General features: G+C 39.7%; 1 protein-coding gene across 1 annotated transcript; it reads left to right on the forward strand.

Moving 5' to 3' along the window:
• The first annotated feature begins 6,729 nt into the window (after nt 1-6,729).
• On the forward strand, nt 6,730-21,397 carry LOC126751262 (intermembrane lipid transfer protein VPS13B). Its single transcript, XM_050461379.1, has 18 exons — nt 6,730-7,540; nt 8,411-9,014; nt 9,082-10,438; nt 10,496-11,373; nt 11,693-11,897; nt 11,963-12,579; nt 12,636-13,096; nt 13,164-14,549; nt 14,616-14,772; nt 14,839-15,060; nt 15,156-16,204; nt 16,284-16,369; nt 16,520-16,787; nt 16,844-17,605; nt 18,372-18,859; nt 18,919-19,073; nt 19,134-20,909; nt 20,975-21,397. Exons 1-18 carry the CDS (start codon nt 6,867-6,869, stop codon nt 21,194-21,196), a joined length of 11,367 nt encoding a protein of 3,788 aa, XP_050317336.1. The 5' UTR covers nt 6,730-6,866; the 3' UTR covers nt 21,197-21,397.
• The last annotated feature ends 1,731 nt before the right edge of the window (nt 21,398-23,128 follow it).

The raw sequence follows: 23,128 nt of genomic DNA on the forward strand, positions 1-23,128 counted from the left end.
TGAATTTTTAAAATTATAGTAATAAAGCGAGATCCATATAGGGTTATATCTAGTATATAAATGATCAGGGTGACGAGAAAAGTTCAAATCCGGCTGACTGTCTGTCTCTCTGTCTGCCTTTCCGTCCGTTCGTCCGTGCAAGCTGTAACTTGAGCAAAAATTGAGATATCTTGAGGAAACTTGTTATGCAGGTTCCCTAGTACTAAAGAAGCTCGAGTTTGTAGATGGGGGTAATCGGGGCACTGCCACGCCACGCCCATGAAAACCCCGTTCACTCTCCATATAAAGGTACTGTTTAAACCTACTAAAATCGCGGTAAATCAATAACCAAATGTGCCAGAGACGCAAAAATTTGCCATAGGGGTGGTATGACAAGGTTTTACAGGGACCGGGGTAAAAATTGGACGATGGGCCTGGCATCGCCGCAATAACTACGCCTTCTTCCCATATAGCACAATTTAAAATTCCACTAGATTTTTTTTACTTTCCAGTACACAAACCAAGAAGCAATTAGTATAACGAGATTATACTTTGCACGAGTAATGCCTTTAGTGAATAACACCATCGTATCGGTGAATGTGTGAGATATACTTGTATAATTGAAATTAAGGGATTAGTACGTACATAAGTATATAGATAAATAACATTTCTAAATATCTGAGATATCAGAAACTCAGTAAGTTATTATAAAAATGTTTATATGGAATAAGTAAATTATTTTTTTTCTTGTATAATAATATTTTAATATCCAAATTTTTTTGTAACCTTAGTTTTTAAATATATTTTTAAGTTGCTTATTATGTTTAATGTTTATCTTAATTGTGAATGTTGAAATAATAAAATAAAAAGTGAAGTATTAACAAAATAATTTTTGAAAATTATTTAAAATGGATTTTTAGGCACTAGTTAAAGGTAAACTATGACTTTGATAGAAGTAACAAATGAGTAACAAATAAAATAACAGATCTGCTTGTTACTGCTAACAAGTAAGCAATAAACTCGCTAACATGTTCATATGTTAAATATAACAAACTGCTAACCAAAATAATAACAACAAATACTTTTATTACGTATAACACATAGGTAACCCATTCGCTAACAAATGTATATGTTATCTTTAAAATACTGTAAACAGCTTTGATAACCAATGTATATCATTCTGGTAACTAGAACTTAACAAACGAAGTATAAAAACACTCACATATAATAGCAATCATTATACAAACTTAAAGAAAATACGCAGCACTAGCATCATGGGCTATCAATTGGCAAGAAAACCATTGAACGACTGTTTAACATATGCAAAAGTGAACAATAACAAGTCGCTTACACGTTTGTTATGTTATATGCGTCGAAGAAGGTCGCTGTCTTTCAAAAAGTTGTAGATTTTCGAAATGTTGTTGCTTGAGGGATCCATCAATAAAATTATTGGATCAGTATTATTGAAGTTTGACAGTCTATGAGTTTGAAGTGCTGGACAATGTTGCAGAAGATGCAATAGATTTAAATCTGAATCACAAAATGGGCATTGGTTGATCTGAGTGCCATTTAGTATGTGAGCGTGTGTGATAATGGAGTGGCCAATGCGAAGTCTGATATATGGAATGATATAATTAGATGAAAGCGATGACGGAAAGGATGGTTTGATACGATTTGAATTTATTCTAGAGTAGTGGTGTCTGTAATTCATCCAATCAAGCGCCAATTTAGTGGATCTTTGTTGAATAATAAGCCGTTTTATATCACTCTTAACAAACAAGGCAGATGTAGTTGTTGGAGTGATGCACACCTCCTTAGCCACCGAGTCCGCAAAAGTATTTCCAATGATTCCAGAGTGACCGGGTATCCACATTATTTTTAGTCTATGTGCTAACGAAAACAACAGCGATCTAATGCCAATAATGACGTCATTGTAGTTACTGCGGTTTTTTAAAGCTTGAAAACACGATAGACTATCTGTACAGATGATGAATTTACCAAGGTTTTGTTGGGCATACTGGACAGCTTTGAGAATACCCGTAGCTTCAGCGGTAAAAATTGAACAAAATGGAAATAATAAACCATACGATATTCTTTGTTGGTTATCATCAACTACAGCAAAAGATGTATGCGACGATTTGGAGCCATCAGTATATATAAACTGCCAACCAAAAGATTTGAAGTGCGCAGATAATTCCAAAAATCGAGATTTATACACAGTGCTTGGAGTGATGGATTTGCGAAGAAAAGTAAGATCACTAATGAAAGAAGATTCATTTACTTTCCACGGTGGAATATATTTACTGCAAGGCAGCAATATTTTAAGCGGCAACTCATTGGTTTTAGCAAACAAAGCACTTTTAAAAAATAGAAGACGGTATTTTAGGAGACCTCTTTCTGCAAAGTGATGATTGAAAGTCCTTTTTTATAGTAAAGTTCGTGCTGAGTATGAGTTTTGAATAAAGCTTATTTAAGCTATCTTCCACTGCATCTTTTAGAGAAGGTAGGCCAGCTTCCGTCAGTATGTTTTTAATTGGCGATGTTGGAAACACTCGAAGAGAACAACGAACTGAAGAATGATAGGGCGCAGCAAGCATCTTTAGATGATTCTTAGAATGATGTCCATAAATTTCCAAGCCATAATTAATTACAGATGAGATGAGGGCTTTAGTGACGTTGACCAGTAAAGCCGAGCCGATGAGTGAGCGCTTACATGAGAGGTATTTAATAATATTTAAATTAACAAAAAGTCTTTTTCTTATATACTGACAATGTTTCTTAAATGTATACTTAGAGTCTAATACAATACCAAGGAACTTAATACTATCTGTACACAAAATGTTTGTATTATCAAATGTGAGCGTTGGGATAGTACATTGATGTTTTTTACAAATATGAAAAAGTTTCGATTTAGGAAAAGATATTGATGTGCCTGAAGTAGAGGACCAACGAGAAAGACGCAATAAAATTTCAGAGAAAGTAATTGTTACTGAAGTCAAATTTGAAGTTTTTGAGAATAAAATTAAATCATCAGCATAAATCTGATGCCGGATAGTAACAAAATCTGATAGAATGGTACTGATTTCATCAAATGCAATAGTAAATAGGATCACCGAGAGCGGTGACCCTTGTGGGGTACCATTATCTAATGGTAGAACAGAGGATGAAACATTGGATATGATAACACTTAATTTACGGTTGGATAGGAAAGATTTGACAAAGTTAAAAATACGAGAACCCACTCTCCACCTACTAAGCTGTCTTAACACTACATGAATCCCAATCCTGTCAAATGCTTTTAGGAAATCTAAAGAAAGAATAGAAACATGATTTTTGTGGGACAGAGTATCAGAGATAAAGTGATCAAGGTGCAGGAGAGCATCCAACGTACCCTGCCCCCTCTTGAACGCAACTTGGTTGTGCGAAATGAGATTATTAGATTGAGCATACCAGGCGAGTCTAGTAGCAATAATCTTTTCAATCAATTTACCAAGGCAAGGAAGAAGGGAAATGGGACGATAACTGCTGACCACACCAGGAGGTTTACCAGGTTTTAAAATAGGAATAATCGCGCTAGTCTTCCAGAGGACAGGGTAGTTGCCACTGAGAAAAATACTATTGTAAAGTTTGACTAGACGGGATATAAGGAATGGAGGAAGGTGCTTGATGATAAGGTAAGAGATTTTATCAATGCCAGGAGTTTTGCCCTTGACTGACGAGAGGGCTAAATTAAAATCAAGTTCAGATATATCGGCATCTAAATATTCAGCTGATTGAGATAAGGTGGAAGGAGGAAGGTAAGGAGAGCAAAGAGAAGAAAGTTTACTAGAGGAAAAATCAGAAGAGAAATTGGAGTCCAAAGAAATATTGGAAAAGTGGGTGGCAAACTCTAAGGCTATATCTTTGGGATATAGTAGAGTGCCCCGAGGAGTATTTAAATAAGTGATAGGAGAAGAAGGTGATAAACCAGCCAGTCTTTTCATATCAGTCCAGATTTTTCTAGAATCCGAAGAAGAAGTGATATTATTCGTAAATTCTTGGAAACAATGAACCTTAGCAGCCTTAGCTTTATGGCGAAAAAGTGCATTGGATTTTTTGTAAGCTATTAAGTTTGCACTAGAACGTAAACGTTTAAATTGATGCCATGCGATCTGTTTCAGATTTCTTAGTGCAGAAAGCTCATTATTCCACCAAAGAGGAGCAAGCTTGACTGGTTTAGAAGAAGAAAGGGGAAAAGAATAGTTAGAAGCAGAACGTATAATTTTTTGGATTCTAGAAGCCTCTTGATTTATATTGGAAGAAAAGGGGAAATAACGTGAATGCGAAAAACAGGCTTCTTCAAACCTATCCCAATCAGCCGAATCAGTTTTAAACCGAATCCTGGGCTTAAAAAATGAATGAGGGCGAGAAGTAGATATTTTGGAAAGGATGGGAAAATGATCACTGCCATGGAGATCATCAATACAACACCAGGATATTTTTGAGGAGAGGGAGGCAGAACATATGGAAAGATCAATATTAGTGAAGGTAGAGTGAGTGGAAAAATGGGTGGGGGAACCATCATTTAAAACAATGCAGTTGGATCTTAGTAAGGCATCCTCAATGCTACGTCCCTTGGAGTTAGCCGAAGCAGAGCCCCAAAGGGGACTCCAAGCATTGAAGTCACCACACAAGATAAAAGGATTTGAACCGGAAGGAATAAGATTTAAAAATTCAGTAGTAGAAAATGATTGATCAGGAGGGGAATAAGCACAGATGATTGAAATTTTATAGGGGGCGAGGATCTCAATAGCTACAGAAGAAAAAATTGAAAGGGGTATGGGAAGTAATACGTGAGGTAGATTTCTTTTAACTAGGATGGCAACTCCCTGCTTGTTGGTGGTGTTATGTGGGAGATTAATAAAATATCCCACATAAGCCCTAGGGGTAAAAGCTGAGGCATTATAAGATAGGTGAGTTTCATTCAACAGGATAATAGATGGATTGTACGATCCCATAAGTAACTCTAAGTTAATATAATTATTAACATAACCGTTAATGTTCCATTGAAGAAGTGTAATCATATCATATGTAAACTTATAAAAGAAAAAAGTTAAGCTACGAATATTTTATTTAAACTAAATGTCTTCATTGTAAGAAGGAAAATTGGGTAATGCAAGAGGATCTTGCGAGCAGGAGAGGGTGGGGGAGGGTGTGATAGGACAGGAGGAAAGGATATTGAGAGGAGAGTCAGAGATGGATAAAGGGGAAAAGAGAGGGGAAGGAGAAGTGACAGAAGAGGAGGTAGGATGGGTTGGAAGGGATTGTTTAGATGAATTGATGTCTGTAGTTGTTGTTAGATTAGTTTTGGTAGGATTGTTGGATTTGTTATTAGGTGTTGTTTCATTATTGATTTGATTAGTATTGTTAGAAATTTTAGCTATAGAGGCAAAAGAGTTTGCATTAGAAGTTGTATGAGAAAATTGAATTTTATACTTGGTAACAGCTTCACGCATACTACATTTATAAATAGTTTTAATTTTTAATATTTCTTTGGATTGTTGATATTTAGGGCAAGTATTAGATGATGCCGGGTGGTCGCCCGAGCAATTTGCACACATTATTCTCTTACATTCAGTAGGTGGGGTATGATCGGAAGGGAGGTTGCATGAGACACAAGAAGGTGAATTACGGCAGTATTTTGCTGTGTGGCCAATTAATTGACATTGCTTACAACGCATAGGATTAGGGTAATACGGACGGACAGTGAGGTTCCTCCAGGCAACATCAATTCTTTCAGGAAGTTTGTATTTATCAAAAGTTAATAAAACTACACCCGTAGGATTACGGGAGCCGTCAGCAATTCGTGAAAACTTATGTACAGCAGAAACACCCTGCTCCTTAAGACCATCAACAATATCTTCTTCTGATAAGTTATTCAGGAATGGGGCGTATATGGTGCCTTTAACCGTATTCAAAGTATTATGAAGCTTGACATTGATATGACCTCCGCCAGGTAAAATTTTTGCAGAAAGAAATTTGCTAGCTGTTTTGTTGTTATTTACAAAGAGCAGTAGGCTACCATCACGTAGCTCAGTAACTTTACTTACTTCCTTACTGATTGCTTGAATACCTTTATACGTAGCGAAGCATGATAACGAATTAAGTGGCTTGTTGTCGTCCAGCGATGACATGACCAAAAATTTTGGATCATCCGTGTTTGAGACTGGTAATTCTGGAAATTGGTCTAACGGGATCGGATTTGGTTTTTTTCTTTTCTTTTTCATTATTGAAATTAAGTGATTGAAAAGATATAAAACGATAAAAAATTAATTCACAAACAAAGCACGAGCGTAATATAAACGCAGAACAAACCGTTATACCGTTTTAACAAACTCAATAAGCACAGAGCGAAAAGCAACCGGTTACGATGACAGTTCGACGATGAATGATAACGCTTTTTAAATATCACAAATTTCTCACCTAACGCTCTTCCTTAAAGTTCATATGCGTTCAGCTAAGGGTTAATATCAACAACTATAGAATAAGCAGAGAACGTATATAATATACGTTCTCTGGAATAAGGCTTCTTTTTGTTTACATTATTTCTTTATCGTGTTTCGTTTTTACTTTACGTTTCTAAATAAACAACCGGCTTTTAGACGACCAATCAAAAAGTGGATGTTTGACATCTTGTCAGCTGATATCTAATGTCAAAATAAAAATTCTACTGCACGTAATTTATTTGCAATTTGCTTGAAATTGGTAACTGTCGTGCAATTTATGGGTGTGTGCACCACAAAAATGCATATTTATATGCAATAAAAATTTAAAAGTTAGAAAAAAGCCAAACTAAGGCAAGAATTTTTTAAAGTATTTCGGTGCATAAGTTACAAACATTGGTCAAAATGTTTCGAATTGAATCCTACGTTACACCCGTAATAATGGAATACGTGGCAAAGTATGTGAAGAACATACGTCCCGAGGATATGCAACTCTCTCTATGGGAAGGTGAAGCCACGTTACAAAATCTAGATTTGCGTTTGGACGTGCTGGAAGAGGAGCTGCAATTACCATGCGAGTTTTTATCAGGACACGTACATGAATTGACCATACGTGTGCCCTGGACAAAGATCACATCTGAACCGATTCGTATTATAATCAATACAATTGAGTTTGTACTCAAGTTAAGGCGCGATAAACCAGATGATGTATCCTCAGCAAGTTCGTCACCGCAACGCAAGGCTGGTGAGACTACCAAAAGACGCAGACGTTCAGAAGATCAACAGCCGACGCAACAAACACCTGGCTCTGGTATAGTTAACAAAATAATTAACAACATTAGCTTGGAGTGCCAAAATATAATTTTAAAGTATGTGGAAGATGATATTGTCGTATCCATGAATGTGCAGCTTTTGCAATTTGGCGCAGCTGACGAGCGTTGGAAAATGACCATGACCGATGTCCATCCTGTTAAAGTTTTAATGCGCAAATTAGTTAAAGTCTCTGATCTCACAATATGCATAGACAAAAGAAATTCTGCGGGACACATTGAGGTGTGTCAGGAGCCCATTTTATACAGGTAATGTACAACTGCATATGCTTATATTTTGTGACCAGTGTACTGCTGTAATTAAATTGAAAAGTGAATTTTGTCCGTTTCATCTCCTTAAAAGTAATTCCCTCCAGCAATACGCTTATGCCAATGAATTTTCCAGTCATCATAGCACTTGGAAAAATCCTCGTGGTGATGGCCATTAGAACTTCTTTCGATTCAGCTTTTATATCCTCAATTGAGTCAAAACGGTGTCCTCGGAGTGGTCATGTGAATTTGCTGAATAGCCAGAAGTTATACGAAGGTAAATCAGGCGAATGCGGTGGTTGCAGCACGATATTAATTGAAAATGTGGCGAAATGATCACGGATAACCAATGTAGTATGAGATGGTGCATTATCGCTCTTCTTTGTTCAAAAAATTCAAACAGTAAAAATCGAAAATTCACTTTTAGAGTCTCACAAAACGACGAGTATCTCAAATACTAATGAACATTTTGAAGTGAAATTTAGCATAGATGTCACTAACAGTACTACCAACTTACAAAAAAATTTACCGATTCGGAAAACACGCGAAGTATAAATTAAAAATTCACCTTTCAATTTGATAACAGTAGTATACTAAGTTGTCCACGAATTGTAACACACCCACGGAAACGCCGTAGCCCCTATAAAATATATACATATAAATGCCGATCATCGAACTGTGTCGATTTAACCAAATTTGGAAAAATTTATTTGCCAAGCCAATACTACAATCTCCCAAAAAGTATAGCCGACGTATAAACTGCTCGGTAAAACTCAAGTCCTTGTACTTTTTTTATTCGTGAAGGGTATTATAGCTTCGGGCCAACCGAAGTTACAGTTTTTCTGTTTTTAATATTTATTTCATTTACAGGTGTTCGTTTGAGGTGCGCATTTTGCGTAAATATAATACAAATACCATGACAACAACGAGTCTCACGCGCATTGGAATTTTTACCAAATCAATGGACGTTAATATCACGTCTATGCAGTTTCCAATGATTATGCGCCTTATAGATATAACGAGAGAATTCGGGCGAAACAGTTCTAAAAACTTGACAACCGAACAGGAAGATGTGATCATCGACCAGGAGAATGAAGTTGCTAGCCGGGATTCATTTTTGTTATGGGCTTGGAATAAACTGCCAACACTATCTTTTGAGCCGCCTGTTTTCGAAGAACCCAATGTCGAAGAGATATCTGGTCATTTAAGAGACATTGGTTTATACCTGGAAGAGTTGAATGTCACGCTGAAAAACTCCGAATTAATAGTTGACACTTTCGTTAGCAATACAAAACGTATTAAATATACACCTATTGTGCGGCTAACCCTAGGCGGCTTATACTTTGAAAAAGTTTCGTGTGAAGACCAAAATTGGCGAAGCATGAAATCAGGCATCTCCTATTTAATAGTCGATCCGTTGGGCTCCTACAAAATTGATGACATTTCGGAAGCGGCATTGATTACTAGTTCTTCTGTAAATTATTCATGAAATTACTTGGAGTATACATATAAATTAATTAATTCTTCTTATCAACTTTCAGTTGGAAAAGCTAACTGGTTTTATGGAGAGCAGTTTATTCGACGAGAAGATTACAACTATGGACAACAAGGTGTGCATTAATTACAACGAATATATGTCGACATATACAGATGAGTATTTACTTAATCGCACACCGATTATTGCTTTTGATTCCGTCGAATATAATACAACAAAAGTGCGTGATAACAGACAACCGGAGCACGAAGCAGCAGCACAAACTATTAAGGACACACATCTTGCTTATCGTGTGCTATCTTCCGGTCTCACATTCCGGTGGAATCAATCATTTCGACAGGTTAAACAAACAATACAAGATTTAATTGATTCTTACGATTATTCAGGCTATCATGTAGACCAATTAGAAACACCAGTTCAAAGCAACACAAACATATCGAAACTGCCACCACCGCTTATGGAGGACTACGATGAGCTTATGGAGCACATACCAATTTGTATCTATAAATTCGATTTGAAAAATATCAACTTTGAGATTTACACCAGCACAGAAGCAACAACAGCAACCCAAAAGCACACACACAATCGGTTGCCGAGCGCTTTAAAGCTAGCATTGCCCTATTTCTTGGTACATATCAGACATCTGGATGGCACACTTTGCAAACCGTTACATGTCGACAAACTTGTGCACACTACATGCCAATTGCCAGAGAAACCGCATATGCTACTTGACGCCTGCCATGACAATTACGCTTTACGCATGTCACAACTTTCTGTATCGATGGTGAACCGAATGCGCAAAACTACAGTTAGACTGATGCATATACCACACCTGCAATTGACTTATTCCGATCTTTTGCAAAAGCATAACTGGAAGGAAGACATACTAATACCGCTAAGAAAATTAGATTTGCATTTTGAACTTATCCATATTGATTTCAATAAACGCAATTTAATAATTGCTCAGCGTCTATTAAATTGTGTACTTAGCTATCGGCCATATTTACTGTGGAAAGTAGCAAATCAATCGATGCAAATAATAAAAAATGAAAGCGAACCAACACTACATACCGAAATCAGAGACCTACGCGTCGAATTCCAATGCTTTCAAAGTTATAATACGGGGTATATGGAACTCTACAGATTGCTCTCCCATGTGGTGACCTACACCGACCACTGTCGAACCAAACATTTATTGTTGGACTCCGAAAGAGGTAATAAGCCAAAAAAGTGGCTCATGGCTAGTGTACAAATGAATCCGGAAGGCATACAAACCGCGGCAAATAAAAAAGAAGCGCTCGTCGCGCTAGCAGTTTGGATCGAACCAATCGCCATATTTGTCGATGCAACATTGCTCGAATTCCTCAAGTACCAAGAAGAATATGATCATAAAGTCGAAAAAGGTAAGCGCAAATGGCAAATTTTTGTTGGTCAATAAATTATTTAATTTTCTTTTGAAGAGCCGGCAAGTGAAGTGGAGCTCCACACACAGCAGTATCAAGCACAAACGCCGTCACAAACACATGTGAGCAGTAGCCACCCGCCTCGTGTGCATACAAATATTACCAGCAGTGGCACAGGTGCTGCACCGCCACTGATGCGTCGCTCCTCGCGCAACTCTCTGCCTTCGCGCAAAATTTCGCAGCCTGAGGAAACGATACACTTCAGCTCCGAACGCGATGAAAAAGTGGACTTAGACACTGTAAGCGTTTCCCCGACCACCACCGCTGAGGCAACAACTACTTCATTATGGCAACAAATAAAATCACTTGTCATCTGCTTAGAATTGGGCCACATCACTCTGAATATAGCGGAAAAAATCAAATGGTCTAAAGATAAAGAAGATTTACTGAATGAATACACGCAAATTCAATTGCCTAAATTTTCTATGCGTTCCACGAACGCTGAAAACTTATCGCGTACCAATCTCCAGGAGAAGTTCACCATATATACAGCACCGAAAGACACTATTAATTGGGTAATTGCATTGTATGGTTTCAGCTTGAAAAGGTATAACAGTCTAGAAGTGGACGTTTTGCTGCCAGATGTTTATACCACGGCAACAATTGTTGTTACCCACAAAAAACAAACGGAAGCCAATATAACGTCAGTGCCGATGTCGACACTAAGCTCTGCATTAGAAATGCCAAGCGAACTTGTAGCAGAGGCTGTGGCAAATAAAGACGGAGGATCCTCTCCGCTACCACCACCAACAGAAGTTATGAATTTGCAAACCAGCACTCCAACAACGCAAGCTCAAAGCACAGCCGAGGAAGTAGATGCAATAACGGTGCATGTGGATACGATGCCTATACATTTTCATGTGTCCGAAGCTAAGGTTAGTTAGTCACCGTTCGATCTCTATGTATGATTTCCTTTTTATACCCTGAACAGGGTATATTAAGTTTCCCACGAAGTTTGTAACACCCAAAAAAACAATTATAAATCATCAGCATGAGCTGAGTCCTTTTAGTTACGTTCGTGTGTCATTTGACAGTTGTAGTTGACTTATAAACTGACCGATCAAAATCTAGTTCTTGTATGGAAATCTTTTTTATTTGAGAAGAGTGTTCTAGCTTTGGTCCAGCCAAAGTTAACGGTTGTCCCTTGTTGCATACATATATGAAATGTCTAATGATTATTTGTTTCCATTCTAGTGTAAGGCGTTACATACACATATGGGTATTTTGGGTAACGTCATCAAGCTTATAGGGCCCATGGCGACACTAAATTCCAGCGCACAAATGCAAAAGGTCCCTCCTCCTATACGTGTTGTTACTGCATCTGAAGAAAATGCGGCAATAAAACATTTTTTGGAACTGGAAACTAGTTCATCGGTGTCCTCAGTATTTTTAGAGAAGAGTAAATACTTTTAATAAGATTAAAACGTATATTTGTTGTAATACATATTTGATTATTTCGCACAGGAAGTACAGCTGCATCCACCACGTCATTTTTCTGCCAATGGTCCATCGCTAAGATAATTTGTGAATTGACAGCCAAAGAACGCAAGAGCAAAATGGTGCTCGAGCTCGAAGATTTGCTCTCAACCGTTGATAAACGTGAAGACTTCACCAAATTTACGGGCAAAGTTGGACAATGCAATCTGCTGTACTATACTCCAGATGCGGATGATGGTTGGATTGCTCAACCCGGTTTGCGTTTGAAAATGCTCGGTGAGGTAACCAATTTGCCGTTTTTGAACTTTGTGTACACGTCAGTGGGTCTTAAGAGCTTCTATACACGCATCGGTGTAAAACCGAAATATGATGCCAGTCGCTCTATAGCCGAAATTATAGTCACAATTCAAGCCATGGAAATAATCATCGATGTGGATATTTTAAAGGAGTTTGTAGGCTCTTTAGGTATGCTATTCGTTGCGAATGGTTGCAACACAAATCCCAAAGAAGCGACAGTCACAGAAATACAAGCGAATCCACCAACTGCTGCCGACTTACCACTAATACATTTGGATAGCAAAGGTTTTACGTTGTATACACCTTTGTCAACGAACCGCGAATGTTGCACAGTGCTCATATGGAAGGTAAGCATAATTAGCTTTATTGTATGGCAAACTCTCTCATCGTGTAATGTCCTTAGCTTGAGTCGATGAAGATAACACCAAATTTGGAGAATCCACTACAACGTGCGCCAATACGACCCGACGTGTACAGCAAGGCCGCTCAACTGGGCTTCCTAAACACACCCGGCTCTTTGGTTGAGGATCGTCAATACGAAATGGTGTTGCTAAATATATCCGTGTCTAGCGGTGATTGGGAGGAGATTTTGGAACACATGGCACAGCAAGCAAAAACTTTTCAACACACGAATCCAGCGGTTGAGTGGAACACGCAGAATCGCGAGGCATCGCCGCATATTACGGACATATTTACACATTTCACTTTTATAGGCATCTTTGCGCCGTGCATTGCCTATAATAATGTATTAATTTGTGGGCAGGCGCTCGAATTTAATTGTGCATCTGATTTAGTGGCTACACTCAATACGGATCAGCTATACGCATTAGGATTAATGGCCTACAGCTTAACTAAACTACAGGCGTAAGTGCTAAATTGAACTCATATTTAGAACTGCACGTTAAATTAACCTTTTTTTCTTAAACGCCAGCACCGCTGAAAAAAGTGTTTCCATACGAAAAACCAGCAGCATACGCTTACAAAAACAAAAATCAAGTTCCCACCAAAATGTATCTGAACATGTCGGTCCAAACTCAAGCAGCACCCTACAGTGTGGGGAGCTACTCATTGCACCCACGCATAAAAACACACGCAACTCTGCGCCAGCCTTTGAACCGATCGATGAAAATACGGAACAAAACGTAAAAGCCGATTCGGGCATACACTCGCAATTATCGCGCGTGGAACATCAATCCACACGCACTGCGTCAACCGATGCTAATGGGTGCAAGTTCCCACAAACTGTATCATTCATTGCCGGTACTTTCACAATAGATTTATACCAAGTCAGCGCAGAGCTATCAAACACCGATGAGCTACAAGATAAATGCAAAAAGAAAGCCTCACTTTTGGTGCCCCTGTTGTCCTTGACCGTGTCGCAACCAAGCTATATGTTCACGCAAAATATATACGACAATACAACGCAGATGTCAGTATTCAATCTAAGTATACATTCCATGCCTACCGCTTCAGCGGATGCTACCTCTGCTAGCATGTCTCCTATTGAATTTATCGACACAAGACCAGGTGAATTGGGGCCAACTGGCATACCGCCTCCTCTTTTCACCATACGCAAACACATAACCAAACAAAAGCTCATCGAAACAGATGTGGAAATAGCCAGGCCAATAATCGCAACACTGCAGGAGCAACAGACGGTTGTTCTGATGCAGAACTCACTAATCCTGTATCAAACCATATTGCGAAGCGGCTATCTCAATCCGCGTTCGTTAAGAGTTGTGCAAAGTGCTTCTAAAATTATGCTCATGCGCAACCATTTCTACGACTGTGATCGGCTGCATGTAAAGTTGGATAAAGTGATGGTGCTGATAAAGCATACTGGAGAATACGAGGGCAAACTAGTGTGCGCGGATATGCATCTTAGTGCCACATTCCTGCAGCGCCCCGAAAAGGCAGTGCTCAAAGCCTCAGTTGGTTCACTGCATCTGCAGGTGGGCGAAAAGATATTCCTCCATCCGGTTACTATACGTTCGTCCTTTACTTTTGTCAGCGAACCTTGGTTTTATTTGCCGCTAGTGAGTGGCACAGTGAAATTCGACGTACTACATCTAGATGTGGATGTGAGCGGCTTGAAGGAGCTGCAACGCATACAGCAGGGTTTGGAAAGATTAACAGTTCGTCTCAATGATGAGTGGACGAATTACTTGCGTAACCGTCCACCATTAGGTGCACCTTCGGAAGTGTCGGCTGACAACTTGGTACCGTTACCACCCCCTTCTTTCAAAGAATTCTTAAAATCACGAAATATTAGCATGAAGAGACTGTCACGCGAGGAATTTTATCAGGACGACTTGCGGTAATACTCCAACAACTTATCATATATTTATATACATACTTACTTTATGATTTTTTCTACACACAGCGCTGGCGCTTTCCAGTTTGTAGAAATGTCTACAGATGCTTTTCTGCCGTTGCCTTATCAAATTCAAATAATTAAGAAGCATTTCGGCATCATTTGCTGGCGCTACCCTCAACCAAGAAAAATGTGTAAAATCCAAGTATTTCCAGTGCCGATGGCGGTAAGTAAACACCGGCGACACTCCACTGAAGCCCGATTTAATATTGCGCACACACTTCTCCCACAGGTACAGAAACCCATCAATATCCGTTGCCAAATGGAATACTTCAGTGAGTCGCACGAATGTTTCTTGCACTTCAGTGAGTTCTGGCTCTCCGAGACATCTGCCAAAGATATAGTGCTGCCCGAACGCGAAATTTGTGCCAACATTTGGCGTGTGGTCATTATGCAATCGTTGGTGGCTGTAAACGGTGAATGCTTCGAACCCAGCGAGGAGGAGGAGGACAAAGTACGTACCTGCATTCAAGCACATATATTTACCTTAGAATTTTTATTGTTGTTTAACCTTTTATTTGTTTAATCCATTCCAAAATGTAAATGCAGATACCAAGCTTAAAAATTGAGGACCTCTTCAAGCTCGAAAGCAACGACGCGGACTTTATTTTACATCCAAAAGTGCTTGTAGGCTGCATGCGCATCGACACTGCTTTTCAGTCGGAGAGTGTGCCCAAACTGCAAATGCTGCTATCGTGTGCGTCGCTGCAAGTGAAGTTATTCAATCAGGTCAGTGATGAGTACAAATTGCCACCAGCACTTGCTGAATACACACTTGCGCCCACCAAGCAAATAAGTCAGGCATTTTTAACTGTACTGCTTGAAAAGCTTAGCATTCATGCTGCATTCAACAGTCCAGAGATTTACAGCATCGACAGTAATCTAATAATGAATGTTAAATGTCTGGATTATGGTTTTTTGAATATGCTGCCAGTGCTGGAGGATGCCAAACTGCAAAGCTATGTCACTGTAAATCAGAAAAAACGTTTATTAAATATTAATGCTGTGCTTGAGAAATTCCGCATCAATATTGGGCCATCGATACTGCACACGCTGCTCTCGTCCAAAGCACACTGGCAGGAGCTGTTCAAAGCGCATGCGCCGAGTGACTGCCATGTTCTATTGCCCAAATGTATTGTTGTGAACCGCATGCAAGCGCTAGTTTCTTTCGGACAAACTGGCACAACCGAGCGCATCCAACTGCAACCGCTGGAGTGCAGCTTGTACAGCTTCGGCAACGATGGCAACAGCCAGGAGCTGACTTTCTTCGTTGCAGACAATGAAACGCGTATTACCGACGCCTCCCAACCGGTGGCGATACCTTTTAAATTCGATGGTGAACGACTGCTGCAGAGCATACGTATCGGTGACAAGTGTCTGATAATTGAATTGCAAAAACTGTCAGCCACTCAAGTGGTTGTGCTCTTGAAAGGTCAAATCGAGTTGGTGTCTATGGTTCCACAAGAGTTGCGCGTAGAACTGCGCTTTGATGAGTCCAAAGACGCGGAAGAAAAGAGATCGCTGGAGTATTTGGTTAAAAGCGACGGTTACTCATCGTTTTATGCGACTGTGCAACGCACATCAAATGTATTTATGAGGTATTGATATTTAGCTGTTTGAAAACTTTTAACGAAATTAGTATGAATATACGTTATTTAAATGTGTAACTGTTTTCAGACTGAAAATGGTGATGCCAAAGATTAAAGGTCGTACTGGTGACATACCCTTAAAGCCGAACAAAAAATTACCTTGGTTAGTGAAAGGTGTGTATTTTAAACAAAAAAATTTAGATGAGTAAAGCATCTAGCCCTCATAGCTATCACATTTAGAAATTAATATGTAAAATGTTTAAAAATACGCATATAAAAAGTTACTCACTTCTATTTCCACCATTTACTTTAATTATTCCGCAGTACCCACGACAAATAACGAATTCGTTAGCTTCTGGGTTCGGGTGGTACGCGAAGATATGTCCGACCTTTGCAACGAATTATTCGAACCGCAGCGAATACTCGTTACAATTTGGCCAATATTTGAGTTGCAATCACGACTGCCATGCCCGCTGTCTGCCACAGAGAGTACAACTGGAAAACTATTTGAAATCGAACCACGCGGCGGCCGATTTGCGCTCGATGTACCGGCCACACATTTGACTGAGCACAAAATTGAGTTCAACACCACGTAAGGCGAATCGTATACATGAAAATAACATTGTTATATAAAATTCTTCATTTTAGGTATCCTTTAAATTGCGAATGCGGCACAGAGCAAACTCTTTCGCTAAAATCCATGCAGTGGAACACATTTTTTTGGTATGATGAAAAGAACTGGGGCATTGATGACGCGCTCCATAAGCTGAGAGCGGAAACAGCCCCGTCTACGAAATGGCCAATCGATGACGAGGATGAATTACGCGTGGAACGCATGTCACACTGCACCGGCGCTGCAGATCTTGTCTATCGTATTAAACCCGCAAAAGAGTTTTCGTGCACCACATGTTTGGAAGTAACTGCCTGGGCAATGTTCATTAATGCTACTGGCTTAGATATAGGCATTTGTTTTGGTGAATCCAAAATACGAACGACTATCCAATCAAATTGCCTTGAAATGTTGGGTTTTATTGGCACAGCCTTCACCATAGATTTGCCTTTAGAAAATGCCGATTCACCATGGGTGTGTTCAATACCAGTTTATGCTAATGGCATCAATCCATCGAGTGGCCCTCGTGGCTACGTTTTACCCGACAATGATAGCATAGATATAGGGATAGTACATGCAGCGGAGGTCTATAAATTTGTTTTGGAATCCAAAATTGAAAACGAAAAACGCGTATTTCGACTGCGTCCCAAATATGTCGTTGCCAACTTCGCCAATTGTAAACTTCAGCTATTAACATTCGCAATGGATCATAAAGAGAGTGTGCAACGGCAAGCTCTCGAGGAATTTACCGCCCTAGCTACTAAACTGGAGTTGAACACAGTGCAATGGTCGGAAAATTGGTGAGAATTACATACTAATACATACTTAGATATACATATATTGGTGAACCCTAGTTTCAGATTATAAGAAAAAAATTATTAGATTAACTTGCGCTGATAGCCTCATCCACAAACTATAAAGGCCACATATTTTACATTAGATTATGACAAAGAAAACGAATGCGTTTTTTTCCATGTTCGTACTCTGAAAAATTGATTGATAGACACCTCTAAAAGGCTCTCTAAATATGAGCTTGTAATTGTAACGGTTCTCCGCCTAACAATTTATCTATTCATAATCAAAGCACAAAAAAAAATAGTTTTTTGTAAAGCAGTAAATTTTTTGTAAGACTATGAGCTTACAATTTAAAATTTTGTTTTTTCATTGAGTTATAAAAACCAAAAAAAAACAAATTTTTTTTCACAAATTTTCATCGGTTAAGTTTACGAAAGAATCGACTACAGCGCCTATATTTTGTTACTTCTAGTTAGTGATAACGAACCATATCTTCCCACAACATTAATATAAACCACATACGAATTCCGCTTAGTCCCCGTGACTTAACAGTAAATATCTCAACTATTAAACAAGGTTCTAGCCGCAAAGTCCTTTGGATTGCAAAAACCCCTAAATATAGATCATCGACAGAGGCGGTTACATCTATGTTAAGACGATTAATACAATTGTATACAATTTTTTAAGTTATCAAAAATTTGGTTTCACTGAATCCTATCTTGCTTGTTTCACATTATATAATTAAACTTTGCTCCATTTTTTTAAATCTAGCATTGGTCAAACAATTAATACATTCCACGATTTAAGACCCAATAAAAAGGCCAAACGTACAAGGGATACGGCTTACATTTGCTTTATCAGCTTAAAATTGCCCGATAGCGATGACTTCTCCATACCCATTCCGCTGAGTATACCTTTTACAAGACGCAGCTTTGCAATACAAAATGGGGAGGAATCTCTGCCATTAGTTGCCACACTCATCGAAAAAGATCGCATTTACTATTTGAATATATTTGAAGACAATAGCCCAGCACTGCTGGTCACCAATCAAACTGATGTGCCCTTCATTATCGCACAAACGAGCGCATCGGAAAACAGCAAGGTTTCAAACACTACTCCTGAGTATAGTGGACGCCACTTCGAGTGGTATCAGCACGTGCCGGCATACAGCAAGTGTTACTATACACCACCGGAGCTTTATACGAGCTTCCCGGATGTTGAGTCTACTACGTGCAATATCACTCTAGCACTGCATAAAGGTATGGACTTAAAATTTCCTTAAATATTGACAAACTTCTATATATGTGTATATATTTAGAAAATCCCACAAAGAAAACATTAAAATGGTCAAAGCCGATACGCACCGATAGAACATGGGAGAAGTTTCTGTATATACCCAACCATGGCGACGTCAAAGTTATAGTCTGTGATAAACATCGGGTCACACGTATTTTTGTGTACTACATAGCTCAGGTACGTCCATATAAAATATATAACAATAAAATTGTAATACACCATTTTACGTCCCTACAGCTAGAGTTTTCTGTAAAAGACCTACGTTCTCGCCTGCTAACATCGAAGGCTACCACCGACATTGAGAGCCCGAATTCATCACTCTTATCGATCTCACCGAGCACTGCCATTCACGAACCGATAACTATGAGCAGCACACCCGCCAAGTGCAGACACTTTTCGAACGAATGTGATACGAAAACCCAACTAAAGATTCGTTGCTTTATTAAGGAGTTAATTGTTAGTTTGCACGCCGACGGGAAGATAAATAACTGTACGAAATCTGAAATCGTCGGTCTGTATGCCGATGATACGTTGATCGCCTTTGATGATGACGACGATGATAGAGAATTGCACTTGTTGTTGCCCAATTTACAATTGGATAATCAAAATTACGTGTGCGGTCAATATGATTTTCCTGTGGTGCTGTGCGCACAGGAATTATACGAACGGAAGCCGATTGTGCCGCCGGTGCACTTCCTAGATCGCACCTATCAGAATCTTCGTAATCGTGGCTTAATGGCGCATTTCAGCATTGGTTTCTTTGAGGATGAAATGAAACTGCATTCCATTGTGTGCACATTCAGTCCAATGCGTATTTACATCGAGGACTCGTATCTTAACTGTTTGCTGGACGCAGTTGTGGATTGTACGCCTTCAAATTGTGCTTACCGCTCCGAACTGCCTAGTTCACGTATCACTCTGGCCAGTGGTGAATATCTATTGCCTCGTGTCATCGTTGGCCAAGCGATTTGTATTGCCGAACCGCTGCAGATACGCGAGTTTCAAATTGAGCCACTTAGTGTGCTTCTCTCCGTGCATACTTCCATACGACTATACATAGCACTTGATCATTCGCCGCTCTCATTTTCCACATACAACCGTCAACATATATTAACAATGCCCCTGCGTTTCGGACAGTCGCTAAGCATGCATTACCTATCTGGTGCTATTTTTGGCGCAGGTTGGGTTGTGGGCTCACTAGAGATACTCGGTAGCCCTAGTGGTTTAGCACGCTCCTTTACGACAGGCTTGCGGGATTTCGTTTCGATGCCAGTAGAGGGACTTTTTCGCGGTCCGTGGGGTTTTATCATAGGTGTTACACAAGGCTCAGCTTCTCTTTTGCGAAACGTAACGGCCGGTACATTGAATTCAGTGTCAAAGTTGGCTGCGTCTGTTGCACGAAATCTCGATCGTCTTACATTAGATCAAGAGCATATTGAACGTACTGAAGCACTGCGTCGCTGTCGGCCCCACGGTTTCACAGAAGGATTGGCTCAGGGTGTAACCGGTTTGGGTATAAGCATTTTGGGTGCAGTTGGTGGCTTGGCTCGCCACACTCTGGAAGCGCGATCGCCCGTAGAAGTGATGACTGGTGTTGGAAAAGGTCTAGTTGGCGCAGTAACAAAGCCTCTAAGTGGTGCGGCGGAATTGTTAGCACTTACTGGACAAGGTGTACTGCATACTGTGGGTTTCAACACCATGCCGGAATTGCGTGTTCCCAGTATCTGTGTAAATATTATAACTGAACCGTCAGCATATCGTATTTGGAAATTGTTACCGGGCACATTGAGATCGGACCAAATCTTATTTAATCATGAGGTGACATTAGTAACGAATGAACAATTGCGACAGGGTTATGCTCTCCTTACATCTAGCGTATTTGCACTTATGGAGATGCAGAGTTACAGTTTAATCTGTGTCGTCCCCATAGACAAGGTGGAGATGACAAGTGATGCGATGGATAAAACGCTTTATTATATACATTTGGTAAAAGATAAAAAAGGCTCTGACGAGGTAAAGTAGAAAAAAATGTATTTTTATTGTGTCATTAATTAAATAACTCCTTTCATTTTTTACAGGAGAACTATACAAACCAGCGTATTATGACTTACATACATTCCTCAACTTCATTAAAGAATGTGCCAACAACAGCTTCTGGTTCACTGAGCGATTTACTGCAAACCCATGAGCATGAGATGCAAGTAAGCAGACGCAAGCAAACCGACTGGTCATTCTATATTAATGAAACACTGGGCGAACATATTATTAAGTATTTGAGAGTAATGAACAGAAATTGTTAATGAAGTATTTTAAAAATTGGACATTAGTGATGAGCACACACCAAAATTCGGTTGCGAAATTTAGGTTAACGTTTTATGGTTATCCAACACATGTTTGTAAATATATACTGATATATCTGTATTTAAGGTTAGGAAATTGATTTCTACAAATTATAAGTTATTTAAAGAAAGTCATAATAAATATATTTAATGCGTTTATAATTTTTTTTTGTTGTTGCTTTTTATTAAGGCTTTAATTATGAACAAGTAAGGAACTGCTAAGTTAGGGTGTAACCGAACATTTTATACTCTTGCAACTGAAAGATCGAAAGTCCTTATATTACGTATATGAGGTCTAAGGGAAGTATTGATCCGGTTCAAACCATTTTTGGCACAAGGGTAAAGTTTTATCAAAGAAACATTTTCCCCCAAATTTCAATAATATATGTATATTCGGTAAAAAGTTTTCCACAATTTAGTAACATAGGAATGTTAGAATAATATTATGTGCCGAAATCGTTCGAGTAGGTCCCGAGATATGCGATTTCACCTAAATATGCGTGGTGCCATCCCGAATGTAAAATGTAATGTCTGACGCATTTAGTTATTGATTTATCGGTCTTTTAGTATTTATATGGACTTGTTGGGATGGAGTCATGTGTGGAAGTTCACGCAAGTGAGGAAAGTTCTCTGATCGCCATTCACTTGGGAGTGGCCAGAAACGATTCCTTTACACATGGCTCAAGCAGCTCACTACTTCCGGTCTTTGACCAAGTATCCTCTGGGTAGCCTAAGAACATCCGTTAGAAAGCGAAACATCCCCTGCATAGGGTTGTGTTGGTTTGGGACCGCCACGTAAAAAAACACTCCAATGAAAAACCAACAACAGCATCGGATAATAGACCCCCCTTTTGATGACGACCATGGCAAACGAAATAAGGACTACGAATTGAGGGCATGCACCTGGAATGGCCGGTCCCTTAATTGGGAAGGTGCCGCTGCCCAGCTGGTTGATGTCCTCGTAAAAACAAAGGCTGACATCACCGCCGTCCAAGAAATGCGATGAACGGGACAAGGACAGAGACGAGTAAGTCCTTGTGACATTTGACATCTAGCCACAATCCGCATCAAAGCGAGGTTCTTCAACATATCGCTGATTTGCGCCCACGCCCCGACGGAAGTGAAGGACAATGTGACCAAAGATGAAGGCTGTCCCCGCCACGATGTCAAAATCGTGCTTGGCGACTTTAACGCCAGGGTGGGCAAAGAAGGCATCTTTGGCACTACGGTCGGTAAATTCAGCCTCCACAACGAAACATCCCCAAATGGGTTGAGGCTGATTGACTTCGCCGGGGCCCGAAATATGGTTATCTGTAGTACTAGATTACAGCATAAGAAGATTCATCAAGCTACCTGGCTGTCTCCGGATCGAAAAACTACCAACCAGATCGATCATGTTGTGATAGACGGAAGACACGTCTCCAGTGTTTTAGATGTGCGTGCGCTCCGAGGTCCTAACATCGACTCGGACCACTATCTTGTTGCAGCTAAGATTCGCACCCGCCTCTGTGCAGCAAAAAACGCACGCCAACAAACACAAGGAAGGTTCGACGTCGAGAAGCTACAATCACAACAGACAGCGTAACGATTTTCTACTCGGCTTGCACTCCTGCTCTCTGAGAGCACTCGTCAACAACTCGGTATAAGGGAACTGTGGGACAGCATTTCAAACTCCTTACGTACAGCTGCAACCAAAACCATTGGTTTTCGGAAAGTGCAAAAGAACAGCTGGTACGACGAGAAGTGCCGTGTCACAGCGGAGAGAAAACAGGCTGCCTACCTCGCAACGTTACGATCGACCACAACACGTGCGGGATGGGATAGATACCGAAAGTTGAAGAGGGAAGCGAGACGCATTTGTAGACAGAAGAAGAAAGAGGCCGAAATGCGTGA

The sequence above is a fragment of the Bactrocera neohumeralis genome, chromosome 2 (assembly GCF_024586455.1).
Source record: "Bactrocera neohumeralis isolate Rockhampton chromosome 2, APGP_CSIRO_Bneo_wtdbg2-racon-allhic-juicebox.fasta_v2, whole genome shotgun sequence".
Lineage (NCBI taxonomy): Eukaryota > Metazoa > Arthropoda > Insecta > Diptera > Tephritidae > Bactrocera > Bactrocera neohumeralis.